Consider the following 27861-nt stretch of genomic DNA (forward strand, 5'->3'; position numbering starts at 1 on the left):
TTTCTAGTACCCAGGCCAGGTGACTCACAACCACCTGTAACTCCAGGTTCAGGGGATTCACCCCCTTCTGAACCCCAAGAGTACCTGCATTCACCCATGAGCAGAACCGCCTGGCGTCATGGAGCAAACAGACCAGGGTGGCCCAGGGCACAGCCAGATCTGTCGGGTTCTCAGGCTCCCTAGGCATCTCTCACACCTACATATTTGAGGCAGGAGCTCCCAGATTTGGCAGGTCCCTTCAGGTAAGGCTGTGGCTTCCTGCTAAGGTTGTTGTACATTTGTGGGGGCTCCCTCTCCAAGTCAGGGTTAAAAGAGCTGAAACCTGTGAACTTCCCAGAGCAGTTCCTGACATACTCAAGTCCCACAATGCATTGCAATGCTGGTGTCTTTCCCGGTCACTGGGAGACTGAGGGGGTTACTGATAGCCGTCTGTGATCACTGGCTTCCACCTGTGAGCACCCCACACACCGGGTTGCTTCTCAGGACCACCGCTGGAGCCCAGGGTCTTCAGACCGCCCACCCACAAGGCTCCTCTTCACAGAGCTCTGGAGGCAGTCACAGGAGAGGTCACAGGCAGAGACTGAAGAGCTCTCGGCAGCTGTGACACATTCCTGGAATTCTTCAGCCCACGTGGGACCCAGAGGAGCCTGCAAGTACTTGGACCAAAGCCAGAGTTGTGGCCACAGTCGGGGCAGGCAGAAAAAAATGGGCAAAGTGCCCAGCACAGGTGGCGGGTACGTGTACGTATGGGTATCACCACTCTCCTGTGCCTTGCCCAGGCAGACACCACCCATCAAGCCTGGGGCCTTCTTCTGTCTACCAAGACCCCAGTGGGGAGTGGGGATGAGAAGTGGGAAGTAGGGTAATGGGAAGGATGATTGCCAGCCCTGCTAGGGAAAAAGTGTCACTGGGATGAGGGTCCCCGGGAGTGCTAGAGAAGGGCTCACTCCTGCTCCCAGGGCGGAGCTCAGCAAACACCCGCTGACACCCACGTGACCCGAAAAGGTCTCTGAAGGCCACAGTATGGTGTCTCAAGCCTGTGATGCCCGCACTCGCAAGAGTGAAGAGCCGTGGTTGGCCAGCTTGAGTGAGTTCAGGTGTGGATCACAGACCCTGTCTCCCTGCCCCACCCCACACACGTACACACAGAAAAGGCTAGTCAATTTTGTTGGTGGTGCTTTGTTATTACATTGATGGTGAAGGTTGGCGCTCACAGTTAACCACCCAAACCCAGAAACCAGTGGTGGGGAACAAACAAAAACAGCAAAGTAAAAAGCCCCAGGGTAGGTAGTGAAGAATACCTGAAGTTAGGTCTAGAAGAGTGATAGCCAGCCACAGAGAACTGGTTTCGATTTATTGTAATAAAAGAAAGAAAGAAATTTGTCTGGCAGTGGTGGCGCACGCCTTTAATCCCAGCACTCGGGAGGCAGAGGCAGGTGGATATCTGTGAGTTCAAGGCCAGCCTGGTCTACAAGAGCTATTTCCAGGACAGGCTCCAAAGCTACAGAGAAACCCTGTCTCGAAAAAAACAAAATAAATAAATAAATAATAAAAAGAAAAAAAGAAACTTGAACTTTAAAATGATATATTTACTTTATATGTAGTGTATTTTATCTGCATGCCTGGAAGACTACACCACATGCATTCAGTGGCCATAGAGGCCAGCAGAGGGTACCAGATGCCGGGAACTGGATGAAACTAGAGCGACAGACAGTTAGGAACTGCCATGTGGGCACTGGGAACCAAACCCACTTCCTCTGTAAGAGCAGACAGCGTTCTTAACCACTAAGCCACCCCTCCAGGCCTTGAGGAGGAGGATGACGTTGGATGATCCAGCTTAGGAGGGCAGCGGGAGAGCTACGCTAACGCCCTGGTCACAGGTGGGCTGGTAATCAGAACTCCCTGTGGTTCTGGGCCCCGGGGAGGCTGAGAAGAGCTCTGCCAGACTCAGAGCTGTTGGTGTCTCACCCTGGAAGGTGGCTTCATAAGGACTTCTCCTCTGCAGCCAGATTCCTGAGGTGGCATTGCCACAGGCCTGAATGGAGAGAAGAACGAAGGCCCCTTGTGTGACAGAGGTGAAAACCAAGGCCAGTTAGGCTGGGGACCCCTCTTGGTTCATCTCTCAGGTCAAAACACCAGGTTCCAAGATGGCTGCCTCTTCCAAGCACGCGCCCCTCCTACTCCTATGCCCAGGATGGAACAAAAAGCACAAAGGACAGTCAAAAAAGGAAAAGCGCAGCCAGGAAGGTCAGTCCTGCACCCGCAGCTCTGCCCCCTCGCCTCTCCGGGCTTGGTACACAGGGAAAGTGGTTGGAAGCAGCCCCAGGGCTGGCCAGAGGCGAGGTCCCCGTGACTACCACGTGACCAAGGGTGGTGGCTGGTCCCATTGGTCCTGCAGGCTGACCTCATTGCCCAGGATCGCCAGAGCGCTTCCTGGGGTCACATTCCGCACTGAAGAGCCCCCCTCTCAGACCTTGGTTGGCGCCAATGTCTTTTTAGGAACCAAGGCTCTAATTTTAGTGTTCCGGCCTTTGACACCTTCTCGAAATAGCTCCCTGGTTTCGCTCCTAAACCTGCCCCTTCCTTGGAGGAGGTGAACCCCCTGCATCCCCGTGATCTGAGTTGGTGCGCAGTCCCAAGGCCTTGTATGGGTTTCGGTGTAGCAGGCTCCGTCCTGCTGTGTTTATGTAGCGAATGAAGAGGGCCTGTCTTTGGCCAAGGGCAGCATCTGGCACCATCAAAAGACCTGCTTCGGCCATCTTGGCCTAGCCTAATTGAGTGTTTTCCCCCTCCCCTCCTCCTCCCTGCCAAACTGCTATGGACAGGCAAGACACAAATTCCCAAACCTTAGACATCAGGGCTGCCTAAACGAACCCATATCTACCTATAGGATTTGGGGTGAGTGGGCCACTTGAGCTAAGGAAACGGGACCTCCCCTCTTTTTTCTTGTTTTTTTTCTATCACCCATACAGTAGCTTCCCTGCCTGAGCCCTTGCTTGAGTGTCAATTGCTTCCTGTACTGATTTAATTCAGTTCTCTCTACCACCTAGAATTGTCCTCAAGGGCACCCAGCAGCCAAGGGATGAGCAGGAATCTGAATTCAGGAAATATGGCTCCCAGGCATTTGGGGTCACATGGAACTGTTTTTTGTTGTTGTTGTTGTTGTTGTTGTTTTTGTTTTTTTAAATCCTCGAAATTTTCTTCCAGCAGTCTGCGTCTACCGCACAAAGCAGCCCAGAAGGGTGGCCTGAGGCCACAGCCCAGACCCTCCGCTGCACAGTTAGTTCTAAGCTCCGGTGGCATTCCCAGAAGAAGGCTGTGGCATAGCCAGGAAGTGGTGCCTCTGAGAGACAGTTCTGTGCAAGACCAGCCGCATCCAGGCAAAGGAGGTGGTGCTTCCAGGAGATAGCTGGTGGGGCGTTTCCCGGCCAGCAGCCCCATTCCCTAGGTGGTCAGCCTCAAGAACCCCACCTCCCCACCCCTCTTTTGCAGTCCTGGGGATAGAAACAGACACCTTGAGCAAGCTAGGCAAGGGCTCTACCACTGAGCTACGTAGGTAGCCCAGGAAAAGCTCCCTAAAGGGGGTCCAGCTAGTGGAGTGACTGGCCCCAGGGGACACATGGCTCAGCAGCTCCTAGAAGCACAGCCTATCAGGACCCAGGTTCTTCTGAGCAATAGATACATCACAAAGAAGACCAGCTCTTAGAGGTCGGAGCCCAAAGCCCAATTGGAGGGGCTCCCCGGAAGACAGTGAGCAGTGAAGCACCCTCCTGGGCCCCCTCCAGTCGGGCGGCTGCCTTGCCACCCAGGAGATCTGACTACTGGCCATGATAGGGAGGGTAGGGGAAAACAGGGAAGAAAGGGTGAGAGGGGAGGGCTAGGGAAGGTCAGTATCCTGTCCCTGCTATTCCACTTCACTTAGAGAAGAGAATGACTCTTTGGGGAACTTCTTCACATCATGGGCCCATCCTAGTGGCTTTTGCTTCCCGGGACAGACCATGCATTGCCATGTATCATCAGAGTGGATATGGCTCCTCTGCAAGAAGTCAGGGCCCAGCAGCTCCACAAGTGCTCAGGTCTCCTGAGAGCCAGGAGGGTGGGAGCGAGCAAGCAGAGGAACAGAGGGAACAGAACAGGATGGCCTGGGACCCACGGCAGAGCAAAATCCTAACTCTGTGGGATTGCGGCTCAAACACACCTGCGGGGATCCTGCAGTGAGTGATGCCAACCAGTGACAAACAGCATCTGATGGCCAGCTGGGGATATGGCAGGCACAACAGGACACTGGGGACCTGACGTGAGTAGCTCCAGGTGCTGGAGTTGTCTCTTAGGAGAATGGTCCCGTTTTACCAGAGACGGAAGTAGAACAAAGATATTCCGGAACACTTAAAACAGTTTTACGGAAAAATCTGATTTTGAGATGTTACTAAGAAGGCTGAGGTCTGGGTGTGGTTCCACAGGAGAGCTCTTACCCAGCACAGAGGTGGCCCCAGATTCCATCTCCATCACTGGGAAGATGAAAACAAGAACAAAAATGTCAAATTTCCCAAACAAAACATGTTTGCCGCTGTGGCAAGGGACGGGAGACAGCCTAAATGAAGGTTATGCTTTTCTTGTTTAAAAAGTGCATCATCAGGCTGGGGAGAGGGCTTAGCAGTTAAGAGCACTGACTGCTCTCCCAGAGGCCCATGGTTCAATTCCTAGCATCCACATGGCAGCTCACACCTGTCTTTATCTCCCAAGATCTGACACCCTCACACAGACATCCATGCAGGCAAAACCACCAATGCACATAAAAATAAATTATTTTAAAAAAAGGTACATTGTCAACTGGACGGTGGAGGAGCACACCTTTCATTCCAGCACTTAGGAGGCAGCAGGTGGATCTCTGAGTTTGAGGCCAGCCTGACCCTGTCTTGAAAACAAAACAGAACAAACAGAAGTGCATTATCTTGGGTTTGGGATCTAGTTAGTAGAGGGCTTGTTTAGCATGCATGAAGCCCCGGGTTTAGTCCCAACACTACATAAACCAGGCGTGGTGGTGTACACCTGTAATCCATGATTTGGTGAGCAGAAACAGGAGAACCAGAAGTTCAAGGTCATTCTCAACTATACAGTGAATTTGAGACCAGTCTGGTATGCAGAAGAACTTGCCCTCCCCCAAAAGAAAGCATATTGTCCAATCTGTCACCCTGACCTTGTGAGCCTGCCTGGGCAGGTTAGCTGCACCCATCTAACTAGCTGGGGAAACTGAGTCCCAGCTAAAGTGAAGCACTTTGAAAGCATCCTGCAGCATCAGCAGAGTTCAGATCTAAGTTAAGGATGTCTGTTATTCCACAGGGGGCGCTCTCTCCAGTCTACCATGCCAAAGCCAGGGATGAGGAGAGGAGCAGGTTGGCCTCCAGCACCAAACCTGCTTTTCCCAGGAGTGCTGAGCCACCCCTTCATCCTGCACCCTGCTCTCAGCATCCTCAGAATGCTCAGCGTGGAGATAAAGTGACTGAGGCGCAGATGGAGCACGTGACAGACATCTCTGTAGCTCTGCTGATGCCCCCACTCTGCGAGGCCACTGTGGAATGCAGAAAGGAATGGTCAGCAGGCATCAATGATGAGCAGATTCCAGTGTCCAGGCGGAGACTGCCCCTCCCCTGAGGTTACACCCCATTCACAAACTTCCTGTGGCCCCTTACCCCATCCATGAGCTCCCTTACCCCCCAGACCATAATCTCACCGCTGGAACTTGCCTGCCCTTGGGGTCCTGAGGTATGGGACCTCCCACAAAGGAAGGGCAGCTCAGCCGTCTCCCATTGGCTCCCTCCCTTCCTCGACAGTAAGCTGGCTTGCTGCAGACCCTGTCTGTGAGTCAAACGGACCTCTTAATGTCGGCCCCAAAAGAAGCTAGTGGAACCAAAGAAAGCCTTTGTCCACTTAGCCACGGACTGGGGCGGAATCTGTTCAGTGTCATCCTGCCAGGTAAGGAAAAGGCCTTCAGCGCCACCTGCTGTCGATACAGCAGCAGCGTTCTATAAGGGACATTTTCCGAGGATGTCTTGTGAGAAACTGGGGAGACGTGAGTAGGGACAGGAAGGGGAACAGTGGCCTCTCTGGAGGCCTATACTTGACTCTGTAAATAGGCATGAGCATTCTTCTTGTAGTAACCCCAGGAAACTGAAGCTGGAGTTCAAAGCATGAGGTCTTACAAGGGTGGGTGGGTGGATAAATGCATGGAGGCATGGGTGGATTAGTTTCTTCATCTGTGGTATGGGCTGGTGGTAACAGCCCAGACCGAGGGGTCATATCGCTCGGTCATCACGCATCAAATAGCAGCCAATGTTAGCTTGATCTGGAGACTGGACTGTTTGCTTGTTGCAGCAACTTTTTACATTTATTCTTATTTTTATGTATATGAGTGTTTTGCCCATTCATATGTCTGTGCATCATCTGCATGCCAAGTGCCTGTGGAGATCAGAGAGGACGTAGGCTTCCCTCAACCTGGAGCTGTGGACAGTTGTGAGGCACCATATGGCGAACTGGCTGCTCTTCCAGAGGACCTGAGCTCAAGTCCCAGTATCTACACGGTGGCTCTTCACTGTCTGCAATTCCAGTCCCAAGGGATCAGATGCCCTCTTCTGGCCTTTGAGAGCATCAGGTGCACAGACATACATGAAGGCAAAACACCCATACATATAAAATAAATTAATAACAAAATTTAAGATTTTGATGGAAGCATACACAAACTTAGATCACATGACTTTTCTGAGTATGTTGGTAAACTTACCAGTCTTAGATTCTACAGGGGTGTGGCAGGCAGCTGCCACAGTCACCTGCAGCCAGAGATTTTTTTTTTATTATAAAAACTATTAGGGGCTGAAGATATAGCTCAGATGGTAGTGTCTGCCCAGCGTGCAGGAGGCCCTGTGTCCTAGTTCCATTTCTGTTGCTGTGATAAGTGGGGGCAAAAGAGCACATCTTCGCTGACAATTCCAGCTTGCAGTCCATTGTTACGGGGAAGTCAAGGAAGGGAAACCAGCCGGTTCTATCACGTGCACAGTGAAGGGCAGAGAGACAAGGAAGCACGCACGCTTAGTGCTCGGCTCCCTTTCTCTGCACGTGTGCAGTCCAGGGCCTCACGCCAGGGAATGATGCTGCCTTCCAAGCTCCATCCTCCCACATCGGTAAAAACAGTCAAGACCATTCCCTTCAACCCGGCGGTGGTGGCGCACCTTCAGTCCCAGCACTCGGGAGGCAGAGGCAGGTGGAGCTCTGTGAGTTTGAGGCCAGCCTGGTCTACAGAGCTAGTTCCAGGACAGCTAAGGCTATACAGAGAAACCCTGTCTAAAAAACAAACAAACAAAAACAAAAAACTGGCCCCTACAGACTAACCTGATCACAACAATTCCTCACCGAGACTGGTTTCCCAAGTGATTCTAGGCTGTGTCAAGTTAGCTTGGTTAACAAAACTGACAAAACTAAACTAACAAACATACCCTACCTCGTACCTGAGCTGTCAAGTACAGCTCCTCATTTCATACGGCAGGGGCCTTCTGTCGTACACAAGACTTGGGTTCAATTCTCTGCACCCACATTATGACTCAACCATCCATAACCCCAGTCCCAGGCTCTGACACCCTCTTCTGGACTCCCCAGCTACCAGGCATGCATGCGGTGCACAGATACATGCAGGCAAAACACTCATACACATAAAATAAATAATTAAAAAAGAAAGCTGCCCTTTGCTTTTCCTCCAAGGAGCCCATCTCCCATCCCAGTTCCTGTCTCTGTGGTTTAAGTGGGTGGTCCCCTCCACACCACAACATTAGATGCTCTCTGACTTCCTCTGGGATGTGTGGGACCCCAGACTCTCCGGAACCCATTTCTTCTGCGGTGGAGGGACTTTTAAATGATGGAGAGGGACATGCTCTCCCAATGACAGCATTTGAGACCCTGGATCCAGCCACACGTGGAGTTGCATAGCATTTTTCAGGAGCAGGGGCTAAATTGTCCTCTTTTCTGCTTGAGCCACATTGACCTGGGGTCTTCTTACTAGAACTGTGGTGCCTATAAGTGGTACCACCCCTTCCTGCCCACAGTCCAGGGTTGGGATGTGTCTTACATTGATGTGGCCATGCTTGCCTCTTTTTCTCAGTGTCAAAGGCAGCTCCTACACCTTTCCACCTTCAGCCCATTTCACAGTGGCAGCTTCTAACCCTTCCTCTAGGGAGTCCCCGGCCACCTATCTTGACTTGACGACAAAACACTGCGTGCTGTGGAAAGGACAGAGTCTGGGCTTGGACTGGTCACCTACAACATCCCAGGGTGTCCTCTGGACACTGGAGTGCCTACTCTCAAGGAGGCAGAATGTTTCCCTAGTCCCTTCACCTTTGAAGAAGAGAAAGCACATGCTACCCACTCTTGAGAGGGGAGATCCTTCAGGGGTCAGAATGAAGTCAACATGAGGGATGTATTTCTTGAATCAATGAATGAATGAGCCTTATTGGGCACTTAGAATCCTACATAGAAACAGAAGTCAGGATAATCCAGGGTCACAAAGAACCCAAGAGCCTTTGAGATGCTTCTTTCTGGGAGCTACACTGGCTGGTGTGGAGCCAGTGACCCCGTCTCAACAGTTCCCTTTGGGGCTTATGAGCCTGAACCAGTTCATTCATATATGGTGTCTGAGGCTAAGCAGGTGGCCTACTGGCAGAGCATGTCCAGCATGTTCCAGATGAGGACTGTTTGGACGACGCCCAGGGTGGGAGATCAGGTTCTGTCCACAGTGCTGAAAACGATTGTTCAGGGCTTGCTCAGCTCCCAGATCTGAGACACCCTTGCCTTACAGAAAGCTTCCTCTTGGCAGGATTTGTTTCAGTGGCTCAGAATCTCCACTGTCAAGCCTTGGTACTTGCATGTTCAAATACTGCCTTCTGCCCATAAAATTGTCTCTAGGGCATTCTGGGTGCTTTTTTTTGCTTTGTTTTGCTAGGCTGAACTCAAATTCACAGATCTTAAAAAAAAAAATTCCATTTTAGAGTTATCTAAGAAAAAGCAGAAAAGCAGAAGCCACTAGCTCTCAGGGAACAGTTCCTGAGGCTGGGGAACTAGCTTAGCGGTTGAGAGCACCTTCAGAGGGCTAGAGTTTGGGTCCCAGCACCCACGTCAGGTGGCTTTCAGCTGCTTGCAACTTCAGATCCAGGGGACCCAACACCCTCTTCTGGTCTCTGCAGGCACCTGCATGCCTATGGTGCTCAAACATATACTCAGCTCCACGGGCATGTACATAAAATAAAAATAAGAAAGTAAGTGTTTACTTCAAGCTCCCCTTTTGCTACGCAGTGAGTTTGTAGCCAACCTAGGATACATGGGATCCTGTCTCAAAAATAAAAGTAATAATAAAATAAAGAAAAGGAGGAAATATTAAATTTCATTTTGAATTTTCTTTTTTTTTCATTTTGAAGTTAATAAATAAAACAAAAGATGGTTTTCAGATAGTTCACAGTTGGCTTTCGGGTAAAGAAGGGCTGACCCACCCCCACGGTAGGTAATAATGGTCATATGTACAGAGCATATACAGTCCTCCGTAGTCTAGTTATTGGCACTTCCCAGCCATTCTGTGAAGTGGGAAGATACTATTCCGCCCATTTTTACAGGTGAGGATGATGTGTGATGTCCTTTTGTACTTGTGTTGCTTTTATTGGTTGATGAATAAAACTGTTTCGGCCAAGGGCTTAGCAGTGTAAAGCCAGGCAGGAAATCTGAACAGAATATAGAGAGTAGGCGGGGTCAGGGAGACACCATGTAGCTACCAAAGGAGACAGACACTGGAACCTTACTGGTTGGCCACAGCCTCATGGTGATACACAGATTACTAGAATGGGTTAATTTAAGATATAAGAGCTAGCTAGGAATACACCTAAGCTATTGTCCAAACAGTGTTGTAATTAATATAGTTTCTGTGTGATTATTCGGGTCTGGGTGGCCGGGAAACAAACGAGCAGTCTCCGTTTACATGGGGATATGAAAGCTTAACTCACAGTGTGAGGTCATAGGTATGAGGTCACCTAATTACATAGTCCCCAAGAGTGGGACTCATGGCCCACTCTTCACACAGCTCCCTGGGGATGCAGCCTAGTGCCCTCAGAGGGTTTCATTGTGAGAAGCCACAGCCTCTTCTCCCACCCACTTGTCAGTCCTGTTTGCTGTCACCCCAGTGGTCAAGTTGATTCCTGTGGCTCCTGGGGGCATCTAGGAGTCAGGGTTTATAGTGCTTCTCGGGAAAGGCAAGGCAATCATTAACAAGAGCCTGCTAGGAAGCGCTTGCCTCCCAGCCAGCCCAGGCTCTCTCAGCCACCTCTCTGTGAACTTTGGCAAGTCATCTTCTTTTCCTTTGGTCTCAGTCTTCCGCAGGTGGGATTGGGGGTGGGGGCTTCTCTCCTTTGGTTTTAGAGGGAACTGTGAAGACTGACTAAAACTATGACAGTGATCAAGACAGAGGTGATTAACATCTCTCCTGTCATGGCCCTGGATTGGGACCCCAGAGCCAACCCTCTCCCTCTGAGGTCGATGGTGGAGGAGGCAAACCCCAGCTTCTGGCTCGTCAACTCCAGATTGGTGGCTATTTCTGTTCCCTTGTACCCGAACCTTCCCTGAATCTGACAGTATACTCACACCATTCCTACCCTGGATGGGTACACTTGGGTGCCAACTCGAGGTCTTATCCTCCTCTGGTGGGCCACCCTGGTCCTTCAAGGAGGCTAGGGACCGGCATAGTGAGAGGAGGGAACCGAGGGAACTACAAGCTGTTCTGACTTTCACACGTGTGCTGTGGGATACATACTACACACATACACACAAGTACATGTATAAAAGGATAAAGGAGTTTCTTTAAGAAAGGAGAGAGAGGGGGGCTGGAGAGATGGCTCAGCGGTTAAGAGCACTGACTGCTCTTCCAAAGGTCCTGAGTTCAATTCCCAGCAACCACATGGTGGCTCACAACCATCTGTAATGAGGTCTGGTGCCCTCTTCTGGCCTGCAGGCATACACACAGACAGAATATTGTATACATAATAAATAAATAAATATTTTAAAAAAAAAGGAGAGAGGGAAGGAGGGAGAAAAAGAGAGAGAGAGAGAGAGAGAGAGAGAGAGAGAGACTAACTGTGCATCCCAGAAACAGGACAACACATCGTAATATGTTACCCTCGCAGAGCTTCAAAGTTGCATCTGAAAATGAGAGTTCCCAAAACAGATGCTGTAGGGTGATTACACCTGTGCCACAGCAATGACAAGGATGAAAGGTAGCCTGCGGGGTGAGGGATGGGGTACAAGAAGCCTACTGTGGGTGAATCCTTTCCCATTTTCCAGCTGTTGGGAAGGACTGGGTTGTGTGTGAGGAGCCAGCAACACTGCAGCACAGATGGAAGGCAAATGGACAGAGAATACATCATGGGAACGGCAGGAGTCAGAGCCTGCCTTAGGCACCTGGATAATTAATTTTATAATTAATGCTGAGAGAGACTCCTGGGAAACTCAGGCATGAGTATAATCAGCATTCGGAAGGCTGAGGCAGGAGGATTGTCAAAAGTAGAAGGCTAGCTTGAGCTACAGAGAAAGACCACCTCAAAATCAAAACTCGGGGCTGGAGAGACAGTTCAGTGGTTAAGAGCACTGGTTGCTCTTCTAGAGGACTCGGGTTCAATTCCCAGCACCCACATGGCAGCTCACAACTGTCTGTAATTCTAGTTCCAGGGGACCTGACACCCATGGCAGAACACCAGTGCACATAAAATAAAAACAAAAGTTAAAAATTTAGCCGGGCAGTGGTGGCGCACGCCTTTAATCCCAGCACTCGGGAGGCAGAGGCAGGCGGATCTCTGTGAGTTCGAGACCAGCCTGGTCTACAAGAGCTAGTTCCAGGACAGGCTCTAAAACCACACAGAAACCCTGTCTCGAAAAAAAAAAAAAAAACAAAAGAAAAAAACGTTAAAAATTTAAAAAGAGAAGAAAGAGAAGACAAAACTCACAGACTAGAGAAGACAACTCAGCAGTTGAAAGCATATACTGCTTTTGCAGAGGAACCAGGTTTGATTCCTAGCACCTACAAAGCTAAGTAACAATTGCAGTAACTCCAGCTTCAGGACACATGTACTTACAGGTATATATCTACACACAGAAACATACATATAATTAAAAATAATGAAAAAATAGTAAAAGTCACAAGCCACATTAGGCATAGTGGCACATGCCTACGGTCTCAGCACTTGGGAGGTGGAAGCAGGGAAGTCCCAAGTCATCCAAGGCCAGGCTGGCCTACATGAAACCTGTCTCAAAAAAAACAACCAAACGAACAAAAAGGCCCAAGGAAAGGCTCATTGGGCAAAGCACTTGCATGCAAGTGTGAGGACTTGAGTTTGGATCCCTAGCACTAATGTAACAAGTTGGGTGTTTGCTATGAAACCACAGGTAACCCTAGCTCTGAGGACAGCAGAGACAGGGGCTTGCTGGCTTCTAGCCTCCCTGAGATGCAAGCTCCAGGTTTAGGAAGAGACACTGCCTGAGAGAAACAAAGAGTGATAGAGAGGGCATCCAGTGCACTCTTCTGGCCTCTGCATGCACCTGCACATATTAAGGACACTGTCCTCCCCATCTCTGCCTCGCTGTTTCTCTCTCTTACACACACACACACACACACATACACACTAAAAAAAGCCCAAACCCAGAGACCCTTCAGTGAATGGATCCTTTAGTAGCATGTCAGAGGTGCACTGCAGACACCATGCCAGCCGTCCCACAGAAGTCACTGGGGGTGCTGTAGGGAGAAGGGGCCTAGAGAAAGCCTCAATCAGTTTGCTTCCAGTCTGACACTAGAAAGTTGCATGGACTTGCATGTTTTCTCTCTGGGGCCTAATTCCTCATCTCTGAAATTGAGGGGCTTTTGCTGTTTGAAAGTGTCTTTTTATATAGTCCTAGCTGTCCTGGAACTCACTACGTACAGCAGGCTGCAACTGAGTATAAAGACCATCTTGCTATGTAGCCTACACTGGTCTTGAACTACTGTCCACAGTGCCAGGACTACAGGTGTACACTGCTATACCTGGTTTGCATTTGAGATCTTACCCCCCACCCCAGCATGCTCCTCCCACATGAAGCTAAACTGATATAAAATACCTAAGACAGTGAAGGGCTTTGGGTGTAGGGACATTGAGAGTATCTTGCTCCGTAGCCCTGGCTGGCCTAGTACTTCCTGGTACTTGTTATGTAGCAGGTTGGCTTCAAACTTGCTTTAATCCTCCTGCCTCTGCATCCTCACAGTGCTGCGATTACAGGTATATGCCTCCATACCTGGAGTAAGAGTCTGTAAGCGAGAGCTGTAATTTACAGGTACTAGTTTAATTTGAAGACAGTTTAACATTTGTATTATGTGTATGTAATAATTCACATGGTCCACGGTACATACGTGGGATTAGAGGATAACTTTAGAGTGTTGGTTCTCTCCATCCATTGCAGGACTGAACTCAAGTCATGAGGTCTGCAGGGCTGGCTTCAAACTCACTATGTAGTCAGGAATGACCTTCAACTCCTGGGATTCGAGGCCTGCAGAGGCCTGCAAACTGCACCTAGCTCCGAGCAGCTTCCACTTTACTGGAACTGCAGGGCTTGTCACGCTGTAAATGACACTCCTCTCTGGAAGAGGCGAGCTGGCCCATATCCGTGTCTCTGCAGCTCCCAGTGCTGTGGACTGAAGCAGTAAAAACCAGGGCTGCCCACATCACAGCCTATCCTCTTGTTTACTCTCGAGCAGCTGTGGCGGCACAGACACACGGGTCCTTGGCAAGCAGGCCAGGCTTTCTGGTGAGTCAAAGTCAGGGAAGCCAGGGAAACCACTAAACCCCAAGGATGACAGCCCCCAGCAGAGGTGGCTGTCCCCATTCTGTCCCTCTCTCTCCCCACAGTGAGCAGAAGGCTCAACACTGTCTGCCACCTCTTCCCTCCAGATAGAAAACCCGGAGAGGGAGGGTCCAGACTCTGAGGATGGGTAAGGGAGGAGGAGCCTGCACCACAGTAGGGAAGATGCTTTGGTCCTGCAGCAGCACAGCCAAAAGTCACATAAGAAAACAGCTAGTTGAGGCAGGGTATAGCACTGAAGACCACCCCAAAAATCTAGTGATGAGGGAGGGTGTGATGAATGTGTCCAAGGGTTCAACCACACACAAACCAGTCACGGAAGTTTAAAAGATATTTATTTAAAAAAAGAACAAAAAAGCTTTGGTATTTCAAAAGCCAACAACCATCCATCACTAGAAAGTTAAACACCTTTCCCAGGGACCCGAAGTACAAAAGGACAGATCCCACTGGCTCACGGTAAGAAAGAGGCAATGTGCAAACCAGCGGAGGGCAGGGGAAGCACACCTTCCCCAGGCAGGGTGGCTGCCTGGAGCTCAGGCCCCGCCTCCAGACTGTGTGGGGCCTCTGGGTGCCGATGAAGTGGCAGGGATCCGTTGTTGCCACCAACAGTCCTGATCTAAGGTGGAGGAAAAGCCACCCAAGCAAAATTTCAACAAAAATAAATTAGAAATCCATTCAAGAAAGAACACATTAAATTAGGAAAAGAACAGGATTTTCCTCAGCAGTCTTTACAGAGGAGCTATTTCCTGGGATAAAAGACAGGGGGAAGTGGAAGGAGTGCGCTCAACTTCAAGTATTCTCCCTACGGGTTTGTTTTATTGACTGGAAAACTTACACAAGTCCTCGGCCCTCTTTCCCCTCCAGTGCAAACTCTTGTACCCACAAGCGCTTCTGAGTCACTGTCCCCCACAAGGCACAAAGGGTTGGTGCTTCCAAAGGCTCCCTGTTCATGCAGCAGCAGGATGCTCAGTGCTGGGTGTCTTGTGCAAACGGTGGCCGAGAGCAGGGCTCGAGGTTCACTCAGACACTGGGATCTTCCTGCTCAATGAAACAAGAAGGTCACGATTCAGCACCAACCCACAGCCCAGCTACAGAAGCAGCTGGGGAAAGTCAAGCATGGTGGGGCACACTACTGATTCCAGCACTTGGGAAGTAGAGACAGGAGAGTTCAAGTCAGCTTCTACTGCATAGCAAGTTCAAGGCCAGCCTAGGCTACACGAAGCCATCTCAAAGTAGACAAATATACACACTGGCAGAGGAACAGACCACAGGGACAATGTCTCAGATTCAGACAAATAGACAGTTCCCGGCCCAGGGCCAGGCTACAATTACTATGTAGCGGCCCATGAACCTCCTTGGGCTGATGTGGCATGTTGCTGGGGCTTTCTCTGGCATGGGCAGTTCCTCAGGGAGGCAGTTTGTCTTCCCAATTGTATGTTGAACATATAAGAATATACGTGCCAAGCAAGAACAAGGGCAGGAGGCCAGTGGCCAGTAGGGCAAAGAGTCTGCTGACCCCAGAGGCTACAGAACCCACCTTTTCTATCACAGCTGGCCAAGCTGGCTACTGGGAAGGCCTTCTCCACATTGCTCCCTATCGTGAGGAACTCAGACCTGCTTCCATCTGCTGCTGCCTTGCCCTGAGGGTCAAGCACTACTTTTCCTGCAAGCCTGGCCTTAATCCAAATGCCACAGTTTCTTGGTGGCAGAGACTGGCCCATCTCCTGCATGGGATGCTGGGCCCAGATCCACTACTTGGTCTTCTATGGTTTGAGAGAAGAGGGGCAGGGAGGGCCTGGCTCTCCTGCTGCTGTGGGCTGACAAGATGACCGCAGTGCCAGACCCACACTGAGAGCCTGACCTCTGGGAGCAATGGGTTTTTTGGTTTTTGTTTGTTTTGTTTTGCCATGCAGCTCATGTTGGTGTCAAACTGACAACCTTCCTGCTTTAGCATCTTCCTGGGATAACAGGAGTACACTATCATAACTAGCTTGCTATCAAAACGGACTCCTCTCTGATATTGAGAACTGTGGGCACTGGCCTGAAGGATATTCCATTATTGCCTAGGCTGTCACCCCCTTTCTGGACACGACAGAGAATGGCAGAAGCGTGGGGCTCTAGGAGTAGAGGGAACTTACCTTGCTCCTGAAGAGGGGCTTGGCTCCAGGCCCACAGTACTCATTGTAGATGAGTTTGAAGAGGAAGAGGTGGAAGAGGGTGATGAGGGAGGCCACACTGAACCAGAAGAGGAAGGGCAGGCCAGGATCTTGCTGGGCCATGTGCTCATCGTGGGCCAGGATGGCCTTAAGGTGCAGCGTGTGTCGCAGGTCTTGCAGGTGTGTGAGGTCGGTGGAGATGTACAGCAGGGGTGTGATGGGCTGTGTCACCATGACGGAGAAGGTGTGGCCTCCAGGCTCCGAGGTCAGTTCCACAGGGTCGTGGAGGCAGCCTGCCTCACAGGCGTAGATCTTGACAGGTTGGCCTCGGGACTCCACAGACACGTGCAGGTAGGGCTTGCCCTCAGCGTCCACCAGCACGGCCAGGTTGATGTGGTCGTTCTTGTAGCGTATTCCACGCAGCGCATAGCTGTTGTGGAGCACCTCAGGGTCGGCCTGGAACTGCAGGTGGTTTTCTGTGAACTGTAGCCCGCCGAAGCTGAGCACCATGCCTTGTAGGATGCCCGGAGCGCCAACCTTCACCAGCCCCTTGCAGCCTCGCTTCTGGAGGGTCAGCTTCCACAGGTCAGCCAGCTGCAGGATCTGCTGCACTGAGGAGAGCTGGCCTGGCCACAGGTTCTCAGCATGCATGGTGGCATGGCCACTGAAACAGTGGTCTTCATAGTTGAGTGTTGCCTCCATTTGGTCTCGTTCCCTGTGGCTCAGAGAAGGGCTGAGCAGTGGGGCTGGCGAGCAGGAGAGCATGTAGTACAGTGTCAGGTTCACAGTCAGGCCAGACGGCGTGTGGGCATCTGTGATCTTCTTCATCTCCACACCTGAAACACCAAAAAGGCTGCACGTTAGGGAAGAAGGCCTGGTTGGAGGCAAAGAAACAGAAGATCAGGGCTACAGATGGTGGAGCTTTGGGTCCAGTAATAAAGGATAACAGTTGGGTGCCCTGGGTATGGTAGAGCCATCCTGACTTCCTGAGATGGCAAATCTTCACTCAACTTGGTGGGGTTTAGAATTACCACAGAAACAAACTTCTGGGCACATCTATGGAAGAGTTTTTACATTAGACTGAAGTGGGAAGATCCACCTTAAATGCCGGGGGTCCTGTACCATGGGCTGGGGTTCAGAAAACAGCAAGCTGAGTACCAGCAATCATCTCTCCGTTTCCTGAGTTGCAGATGCTGTGTGACTGTGACTGGCCACCTCCTGATCCTGCTACCATGCCTTTCCCACTATGATGGGCTGCGCCTCTTTGAACTACAAGCCCAAATAAACTTTCTTCAGTAAGCTGCTTTTGTGACAGTGATTAACAGAGGTAAGTAACAGGCATCTAACATGACCAACTAGGGACTGGGGGACCTCCTGTCAGAGCTAAGAACAACATACATGGGTCAGGTCTTCTCAACCCTATGGTCTAGAACCCCCAACTAGATGTCATTTGTGTCCAAGCCAATACTAGCTGGTTCTTCTACCACTCTCTGGTAAATATAGCTTAAAAAAATTATTGCCGGGCAGTGGTGGCGCACACCTTTAATCCCAGCACTTGGGAGGCAGAGGCAGGAAGATCTCAGTGGGTTTGAGGCCAGCCTTGTCTACAAAGTAAGCTCCAGAACAGCCAGGATGGTTACATAGAGAAACCCTGTCTTGAAAACTAACCCCCACAACAAATTATTGTATATATGCATATATGTATGTATGTCTGCTTAATTTATGTGCAGAGCCCTTGGAGGGCAGAAGATGATCTTGAACCCTTGAAACTGGAGTTAATAGTCCATTGTGAGCTGCCATGTGGATGCTGGGAATTAAACCCAGGTCCTCTGAAAGAGCAGCTGAGCTATTTCTTTAATTCCTCCTATAGCTATTTTAATATTTGATTTTATTTTTTCTCTTGGAAGCAGGGTCTCTCTATGTAGCACAGGCTAGCCTTGAACTCGTCCTCCTTCTCCCTCACAGTCTGAGTGCTGAGACTGTAGATTGAAAGTACCTTAATCTAGTTTAGTACAGTGGCTCCGATTTAAATGATTCTAGACTCACAGGGCTGATCAAACCCTCAGCGTCTCCACCTGGATATCTGACAGGTACAAGTGATCTGATATGAACTTTCACCCCCAACCAAAGCTTCCCCTAGTTATCTCCAAGCAACTGCTCACACCCACACATCAGGAAGTTACTCTCCAGATCTCTCTTCCCATAGCCAAACCATGGCCCAACAGCCCTACCTCCCAAAATATCAAGGTCCACCACTTCCATCTCCATGTGACAACCCGGGGGCCTCCTCCTCCCCCCGGGCTCCCCAGGAACTATTTACCTGTGTCCATGCCCTGTCAGTCTATACTCTGACGACTCCCACCTTTCTGTCTCAGAACCAGACCTCTTGTCCTTCCTCACGGCTGCAAGCTCACGCCGCCCTGCTCCTGCTCATCACCAGGCTTAACCTGCTCCTGTTTCGGGCAGCTTCCAGGCTGAATGCCCACTTCCCTGTCACATGACCGGGCTTAACTCTGACTCCATGTCAGGGGAGCTGAGAAGCCCTCCCAGCCTGCACTCGACTCCCACCAGCTACTCACTCTCTTCCACACCCACAGCACTTTCCAGTCTAGGAGTTCTTACTTAAAACGTTCTGTTCCGTCCCGTCTTCCTCCTGACCCAGGCAAACACTGTGCAAACAAGAATTCGTTTGCTAACTTGTCCAACAGCCTACGGCAAAAGCACCTGTTGAATGAACTAAACTCTTTCTGCACAACCTTACACATGGGTGCTGATAAACCAAAACTCAGTACTATGGATAGCAATATTTTTTTTGTGGTGGGGGAGTCTTCTATGTAGCTCTGACTATCCTGGGACTTGCTCTGTAGACCAGGCTGGCCTAGAACTCACAGAGATCCACCTGCCTCTGCCTCTTGAGTGCTGAGAATTGCATTTTCTTTAACAGATGACAAGAAAGGGTTTCATTCGCAAAGAAATTCGCAAATAAAAGACTTTAAAAAAAAAAAAGAAAGGAAGAAAGAAAGTTCTCATTTAGTACACACACTCCAGCCAGCTGGAAGAAGCCTCCAGCATTCTGGTAATAGCTGCAGCCACAATGTCAAGATGAAGATCAAAGGTTAGAAGCTAAGGTCAGGTCCAGGCAGGTTGTGGGGGCCCAAGCAGAGTGTCTGGGGTAGTGGGGGCTCCCTGGTGGTTTATTCCTTACAAATTGACCCCGTTCCCATACAAAAGAAAACCCTCCACCTGCTCACGTCAGACCTCAAGGCCTAGAACAGACAATAAAAGTGAACCTTAACACTCAGATTTTCATTAAAACCTCATAACATATACTGTTTTTAAAGCTAAGACCACAGAAACGAGGTCATACAGCTTCAAAGTGGTCAAGAGCGATTCAACCCTTTCACATCAAGCCCAAGTTCCAACCCTCAGTGTGAGCGCTGCCGGGCACGGAGAATGTCTCTAACGTGGACCACAGGGATACTGGTGCAAGTGGAGAGGGGACCGCGCCCCCACCAAGGCCTCACCTGGGCTGAACAGCTGGGCCCAGAGGTGCTGGTGATCCTGAAGCAGCTCCGAGGCTGGCATCTCCAACAGCTCCAGCATTTCCTTCCTTGCCAAGTCCTGCAGCGCCTTGAGCTCCTTGGTTCCTTTGCTTTTGAGTACCTGAGGGTGGATGGGACCAGAGACATGCACCACCCACAGTACCGTCTCATCCAGCTGGGTCTTGGGAGCCACCTGGAGCCGGTTCACTAACTTCTTAGAGGCCACGACGACCAGGTGCACTGGCCCCGATGGACTGACTGAGGAGTGGCCCGAGGAGAGGAGAAACTGATGATCCCCGACCTTCTCCAGAGTGCTGGTGAAGGACTTGGCAGGGGGGCCCGCGGTGGGCCCCACAGTCTGCAACGCGGCCACACGCTCCGTGGGATTGCTGAGCTGGATGCGCTGCAGATAGACATGGGGTCGGCCTCGGTGTGCCAGGAAGTCCTCCTGCAGTAGCACGCAGTCACGGCCTGACCCCGCGGAGAGCCCGGAGGCCGAGGCGGGTCCGCCGACCCCAGCGGCAGGGCCTGAGCCTGGGGTCCCCAGCTGCAGGCAGCGCACTCGGCGCAGCAGACCCTCCCGTAGCAGCAGCACCGCCTCTCCAGCCTCAGCCAGCACATTCAGAGGGCGCAGCTGCACGAAGGGCACGAAGTCCGGGGCCACCGCAGGCTCCCGCTCCCCGGGCGTCACCCACAGCCGATTGGAGGCGGCGTCCAGAGCCAGAAAACCGTTGGCAACCAGGGCTGGCACCCCGGGGCCCAGCGGCACAGCCTCGCCGCGATCACGCAGGCCGCGCCACGCGCGGGTGGCCGCCTCCAGGCAGGCGGACGGCTCCGCGGCGCCCGGCTCGCTGCGGGACCAGGACGGCAAACGCAGGCCGCCCGCCGCCCTCCGTGCTCCGGAGCTCCCGAACCACAGGAGCAGCAGCAGGAGGCCGAGCAGGCAGAGGAGGCGGCGGGCCCAGCTGCTCGACAGCAGCCCTGGGAGCCCCTTCAGGCGCTGCTGCAGCCACATCGGGCCCGCCGCCCAGCCCACCCGCCCGGCCGCCGCCGCTCACTCACTGGCCCGCGTCGCCGCGCCCACCTCGACGCCCGCCACAGGTGCCCCGGCAGCTACCGCCACCGCTTCCTCCTTCTTCTAGGTTGCGTCCCAGCCGTCAAACGCCGCCAGCCCGTAAAGCGTCGCCGAGTTTTTTTGCGACAGAGGGAAAATCGGCGGGGGGCGGGATTTGGAGGAGAGGTGGAGTCTCTTTGGGGGCGTGGTCAGGGCTCGGTGTGGGGGTGTTGTGGAGGGAAGGCATTTGGAGAGCTTAGGGGTGGGCTGGCGCCCAAATATCCCGTTTAAAAAAAAAGAAAGAAAGAAAGAGGAAAAAGAAAAGAAAATCACAGAGCAAGCCAAACCCAACATGTGTTGCGCCTCGTTTGCTACTGATGGTTTCAACAGCCCTAAAGTTAAAAAAATAAAAACGTACTGTTTCTGTAAAACTATTTCTGGACGAAGAATAGGCATAGGGGTAAATGGAAGTAAGGAAGGGAGGAAAGGAGCCGGGGAGGAATAAAGGAAATGGAGGGAGGCGGGAAGGAAGGGGAGGAGGGAAAGAGTAGACAGGGAAAATTAATTTCCTAGGAAATATTTTGTCAACATTTTCAAATTTTCAAATCTGCCTGGCTGAGAATACACCAGAGTGAGACATAAGTCCAGCCCAGGACTGCCTGTCTCTTGAGCACACCGACTCGTTTTCTTGATGTCAATCCTAAGTAACTCATTAAATAACACAAAACATTAAGATCTCATCCTTTATCAAGGCCTGCAGCATCCATCTAGGGAAAAAAAGTCAGCTGGACACTCTGACAGAAGACAGACGACAATGGGCAATTGTTTCCACTTTGGATTCTGGTCAATTCAGACCCAGACAGGCAGTTGTGGATTCGCAGTTGACAGTCATTTGAGGTGGCTTCTAGAGGGCTAAGCAGACAGAAAACGGCTGAAATTGTGAGCCAGTGTCCCATTGGAAGAGTGCTCATCCTGTTTTGATTGCATTTAACTATTTTTGTTTATTTATCTTTGAGACAGGATCCCTCTAGTGTTCAAACAACTCCTGGGCCCAAGGGATCCTCCTCTTTTCTTAGACGCTAGGATTAAAGGCGTGCAAATTGCCACCAAGTGTGATGAGCTGAGTTCTGTACCTAGGGCCTGCGTGGCGGAAGGAGAGAACTGACTCCTTCAAATAGGCTTCTGACCTGCACATGCGCAGTGTGGTGTGTCCAAGTCAGGGTGGTGTGGGATCCCTGGAGTTGGAGTTACTGGCGCCTGTGAGCTGCCTGATGTGGGGTGCAAGCCTCTTACCCGCCGAACCATCCCTCCAACCCCTTTTTAATTTTCAGAAAAGATATCATTATTGTGTGTGTGCACGTGCATGCAGGTGAACATGATATATGTATGTTCGGATATGCGTACTACATGAGGTCTGAGAACAATTCTAGGAGGCCAGTTCTTTACATGAGTTCCAGGGGGCGCATTTAGGTTGCCAGGCTTTTGAAGCAAGCACCTTTACCTATTGGGCCATCTTGCCTACCTTCCATCCTGATTTTGAAACAATTACTAAGCCAGAGCTCATTGATTCCGCTAGACCGCCTGGCCTGCAAGCAAGCCCCAGACAGCCTGCGGTCTCTACCTGCCAGTGCTGGAATTTCAGTGCCCAGCACTGAGCTTAGCTCTCAATGAGTAACTGGAGATCAAATTCAGGCCCTCTGCTGAGCCACTATCCCAGCCTGTGAGTATTTTTGCTGCAAACACTGGTGTAATCGAAGTATGTCTTGGCCTACTTCTTTTTTTTAAATTAATTTATTATGTATACAATATTCTCTCTGTATGCCTGAAGGCCAGAAGAGGGCGCCAGACCATGTGGTTGCTGGGAATTGAACTCAGGACCTTTGGAAGAGCAGGCAATGCTCTTAACCACTGAGCCATCTCTCCAGCCCCCCATCTTGGCCTACTTCTGTGCATGTTTCTTGGGAAGCAGTTCATCAAGACAGATTTCTAGGTTGAAGGCTTTATTTATTACATGTGCTCCTAACTCCGTGTCATCTTCAAATACCCCAAGAGATGGCCATGGGAGTGCCCAGAGGCAGGAGTCAGCCGCATAGCCACAGCAAGGTCACGGCAACATGATGGGTTCTACTCTTGACCCGACTCCTGTTAGCAAGTCAACTAACCTTCACAGGCCTCAGTGTCTCTACCTATAAAATAGGTATTATACTACAAAATAGGCTTGTTCTGAAGACTTGTTCTGGGCAAGTGTTTGAAGCTTTAACACACTTGCCTGGCTCATATGAAGTATTCAGTATTTAGCTTAGAGTCATTTTCCCTTCTGAGGCCCCAGTCCTGGTGCAACTGGTTTCCAGGACATTCTCCATCCAGTCTCTCTGCTTACAGATAAATATATGTATTGTTTTTTCTTAGCCGGAAATTGTAGCATAAATAAAATCTAAAATCTTTATTTGCCCGTTATTTGTTCTACTTAAAGGAGAAGCTGAGAAAATTCTAGTGTTCTACTGGGGCTAATTCCAGTAGGAAATGACAGCCAATCAAACAGCTCAAAATATGGTCATCCCACTGAAGCTGTGGCTCCTCCCCAGACCAACAAAGGAAATTGGGGAGACACACACACACACACACACACCCTTACCTTCCCCCATCCTGCAGTTGTCCAGCACCTTCCTAATAAAGTGGCGTCCTGCGCCTTTAACAGTCCAAAGCACGCATAGCACGTACTAGAAATATTAGAAGCAACATCTGGACAGCAGCCACCACCTCTGCTTAAAGAGACAGGCCATCCTAGACGATGCTTGGACCAGGTTCAAGTTCTAGCCATTTGGTGAAACAAACAGGAAGCAGATACCAAGAGAGTGAAGCAAAGCTCTGTGAGAGGGAATTCTTCCTCCTGAAGAGGCAGGCAGTCTCTAAAACCGATCCCTCATCTAAGTCAGACTCTGGAAACGGCCCAGGAATGTTTCCTGTCTGGGGTATATGACTGTTGAGCGTCTCCTTGGACTCTAGGAACTGTCCGGTGCTTCCTTACTGTGGCCCAACATCAGATGTGTGATGCCAAGCAGATGCTTTTCTGAGCCTCAGTTTCTCATTTTGCCAACAGAAGCAAAAACTGCCTGACTAGAAAGGCGGTTATGAGCATGAAGTGAGAGCCTTAAAAAATGAACCAACTGGGGCTGGAGAGATGGCTCAGCGGTTAAGAGCATTGCCTGCTCTTCCAAAAGTCCTGAGTTCAATTCCCAGCAACCACATGGTGGCTCACAACCATCTGTAATGAGGTCTGGTGCTCTCTTCTGGCCTGCAGGCATACACACACACAGAATATTGTATACATAATAAATAAATAAATATTTTTTAAAAAATGAACCAGCTGGACTAGGCAGTGCTAGCAAGCTCCTTAATCCCAGCACTCCAGAGGCAGAGGCAGGCAGGTCTCTGAGTTCGAGGCCAGCCAGGTCTACAGAGTGAGTTCTAGAACAGCCAGGACTACACAGAGTACACAGAGAAACCCTGTCTAAAAACAAACTAAGCCCCCCCCCCATCCCCGTGCCTGCAAAAAAAGAGCCAGTCAACAAAGGTTGACTGTTCCTTCCTTTGTCCTTGCTTTTCCTCTTCTAAGGGTTTGCAATCTCAGTCTGCAGTCTTCTGAGTCCAAAACAGCCGGTGGATGCTTGGCACCAAGTCCTGTCCCCAGCTGCAGCAGCTCCCAACCCTGGGTCCCAGCAAGGAAGTAAATGTTCTAGATTCTGCCGAGGCCTCTTCCTCTAGCTCATCTTGTGGCCTTGAGCTTGCTGCTGGGCAGCCCTGGGTCTCACTTCTACTGTGTGAGGGAGTCAACCTCTGTATAGCAAACCTCTGCCATTTTCTGCCTGTTCTCATCTTCTCGACCTCAACTGTACAAATATGGTACAACTTTCTCCAGAAGGAAAGGAAAGGAAAAAGAAAACAAGAACTATCCAGAAATAATATGACATAGCGATGCTGTGTAAATATTATACATTTTATATCACAACCTAGAAATAATCATTGCAAACATTCGTCTGTAATTTTCTTTTTTGGGAGGACGGGTTGTTTTGAGATAGGGTCTCATACAGTTCACGCTGGTCTCAACTAGCTATATGGCTGAGCACGCCTTGAACTCCTGATCCTGCTTCCACCTCCTGAGTGCTGGGATTCCAGCTTGGTCATGACGCCTCTCCCTTCCTATCCCTTTTCCTCTGACAGAGTCTGGCTGTGCGTCTGAGGCTGGCTTTGGTTCTCCTCCCTCCACCTCCTGGGTACTAGGATTTAGGCATATCTCACCCCACCCCAGCCAGCATTGTTTTTACCTGTCCACGAGAAGAATCTGATTTTAACAAGTGAGCCCTACTGAAGAGACAGCCTTTCCCACTTAGAATCCTGAAGATTCGTGTTTCCTTGCTGACATAGCAGCACCGGTGAAAGATCTCTGCTCCCCAACTCCCTGACTCCCTCAAGCGCCTTCCACACAATTCTGCCCTAGAGTTTAATCTGAGGAAAGGAGGCTCCAGGGTCCCTGTTGGAGCTCTCTTCCACAGCTGGGCAGGATGTGGTCCAGATGTGGATGTGTGTGGCTGACATCTGGACCAGGAGCCCTTGCTCTGGACATGTCTGATGAATTTTTACTTTGGTTGTCTGTGAAAATGCCTTGAAAATTTTCACTCCACCCATCCACTCACCCACCCACCCATCCCACCCCACCCCATCCCATCCCATCCCATCCCATCCCATCCTATCCCATCCCATCCCACCCCATCCATCAACTCACACTTCCATACCACAGTTAACCTCTGCAGCAAGAATTTTCTTGACTCCTTTCAGACTTCCCCCTCGGGGCAGAAAGGCGAATTAAGTGATTCTCTTTTGGGAGCTGGGACTAGCCTTTCTATAGTTTCAGCAAAGGTGTGTCAACACCTGTGTCCACTCCAGGCTCAAACCCTCACTTCTGGAGTCTGGTGAAGGCATAAAGAAAATGAAATCTCTGAGAGCTAACTCTGAGGTGCCCTACAGATCCCGCCATCTCCGTGCAAAGCCAAATGAATATGAAGTCCCACTCTTCTAGACAGCAAACCCTCGTCCTCCTAGCCCAGTTCTTTCTCTGGGTAGCATTGCATCCCTTGGAGAGAGGTGGAGAGAGAATTGAGAGAGCATGGACCGGCCGGCGACAGGACCCAGGGACCACAATAACCTGCCCCACGTCTGGAGGACCTGAGCGCCTAAGCGAGAAAACCCTTCCCCGGGGCGGGCGGAGGAGTACGCGACACCGCCTCCGGGGCGGGCCCAGTGCGTGGCAGCGCCCGCCGGCCCAGTCGCGAAGTTTCCAGTTCAGCTTGAGTCTCGGAGCAGGCGGATCGTACCCACACCCGGCTATGAGGCCCCTGCTGCTCCTGGCCCCGCTGGCCTGGCTCCTTCTGGCCCAGGCGAAGGACGACGCCAAGCTGGAGGGTGAGGGCGCGGTGTGGGGAGCGGTGCCAGGCAGCCTCTCCGAGGACCCGAGTGTCCAGGCGACCTGGGAAAGGAGGGCGGGGGAGCTGGGTTGCGGTCTTCTGTCCACTTGCCCGCGAGTGACTCCTACAGATCACTTCCTCTCATGGGGCCACGATCCCCACGATTGTGCAGCGGGCAGGAGAGGAGGCAGCCGAGATTCACCTCCCCATTCTCCACCCTCATTCAGAGCACAGAGGTGCCGGTGATAATTCCCATAATAAGTAGCAAGGCTCCTGTTGCTCTGACAGGACCTACTGCAGCCCGGCCTCACCAGTTAAGAGTTTGCTACTCGGGGAGTGCTTCCTTATATCATCCCCATTTTTGAGCTTCACAAACTGAGGCTCCAGAGTTGATTGGTTTCGCCAAGGCCACACAGCTTGTGGGCATTGAAAATGACTTCTTTCCCCCTGTCTGGACGTGTCTGCTTCCAGAGCCCAGCTCTGAGCTCCTGTTATCTTTAGGGTGAGGCAGGGGCTTTGGAGTGAAGGAGGTAAGCGTGGCTTGCAGCTGAGAGAGGTTGATCCCACCCAGGTCGGCCAGACTCCTGGGCAAGTGCTCATTCTGCTTCTCCAAGGGCTACTGGGTTCCCAACTGTGCCCCACTATCCTGAGTGGGTGTTCCTGTCCTCCCACCCCTTGTTGGACCCTAGCCCCCTAGCACTGTTCTCTGAGTCCTTGAGATCCCCCCTCCAAGCCAGGAGGTCAGACTGGACCACCCAGACAAACAAAGACAAACTGACCACATTCTCCAGGGCATCCTGTTCCCCTCCGCCCATCCTGCTGGAAGACCTGGGAGGTGGCCTTGACATGGTGGGTGGTAGGATAGTTAAAGGAATCTGGGTGGGTTAGAGAAGCTGCCCAGTTGGTAAGAACATACACCTAGCATGCATGCAGCCCAGGATTTGGTCCCCAGCACGTCGGAGACTGAGCATGGTTATGCGTGTCTATAACCCCAGTAACCCCAGTACTCGGAGATTGAGGCAGAATCGTCAGAAGGTCATCCTCAGCAACATAGTTTAAGTCAGTCTAGGCTGTTTGAGAGACACACACACACATACAGACAGAGAGAGAGAGAGAGAGAGAGAGAGAGAGAGAGAGAGAGAGCCCTAGCTTTGAGACCCATATGCTGGGAACCAGGGATTTTTTGCATGCCTGCCGATTCTGTGCTAAATTATACACAGGGTCACACACCTCCCACTGGTAACGTTTATGACATACGGTCTCTGAGAATCTTAGTGTTCATGGCGTCAGAGCAGGACAACAATACCTCGTTCCTAGAGATGAGAGATGGAGGCCAGTTCCTGAGTCTCCTTAAAGTCAAGGCACTGGGCATTTTCTCTCTGCGCTCAGAGGAGCTAGTTTTCCTGGAGGGTCTAATCCATCAGGGTAGAGAGAGGGAGACCGATAAGAGAATATCTGATGGGGAAGTCCGACCCCAGGGTTCAGCTGGTGATGTGTGCAGAGGATCCACTCCCTGGCAGGAGCCTGGAGCCCTGCATCGGCCACCCCATCCACCTCCACTATCTCACTTTCTCCTGCTGCTGCTGCCTGCCCTTCTACTCCAGCCCATCCCTGTTAGAACTTCGGCTGCCCTCTAGGATGTCAGAGACGACCCTGCTGGTGACCGGGCTCCAGGTGCCCTGATCCTACGGTGCAGATGAGGAAACTGAGGCATTTTCTGAGCCGTCTGTCCTTGTCACCCTGCT

At 51.1% G+C, this 27861-nt stretch overlaps 2 protein-coding genes across 2 annotated transcripts in view; one reads left to right on the top strand and one right to left on the bottom strand.

Moving 5' to 3' along the window:
- Positions 1-14220: 14220 nt before the first annotated feature.
- On the bottom strand, positions 14221-20721 carry LOC121448796 (uncharacterized protein KIAA2013). The gene is made up of 3 exons (XM_041653010.1): positions 19583-20721; positions 16041-16894; positions 14221-14940 (listed from the first exon to the last, which is right to left on the bottom strand). The coding sequence occupies exons 1-3, from the start codon at positions 20613-20615 to the stop codon at positions 14923-14925; spliced, it is 1905 nt and encodes a 634-aa protein (XP_041508944.1). The 5' UTR covers positions 20616-20721; the 3' UTR covers positions 14221-14922.
- Positions 20722-25973: 5252 nt separating this feature from the next.
- LOC121448132 (procollagen-lysine,2-oxoglutarate 5-dioxygenase 1) overlaps positions 25974-27861 on the top strand; it is a 28125-nt gene continuing 26237 nt past the window's right edge. Inside the window, exon 1 of the mRNA XM_041651883.1 lies at positions 25974-26114. Coding sequence (XP_041507817.1) covers positions 26039-26114 — 76 coding nt within the window. The 5' untranslated portion in view covers positions 25974-26038. The remainder of the gene's footprint in view (positions 26115-27861) is intronic.

This window comes from Microtus oregoni, unplaced genomic scaffold, assembly GCF_018167655.1.
Source record: "Microtus oregoni isolate MIOR12 unplaced genomic scaffold, Mior012 000005F_ref0000423, whole genome shotgun sequence".
NCBI classification, from domain to species: Eukaryota; Metazoa; Chordata; class Mammalia; order Rodentia; family Cricetidae; genus Microtus; species Microtus oregoni.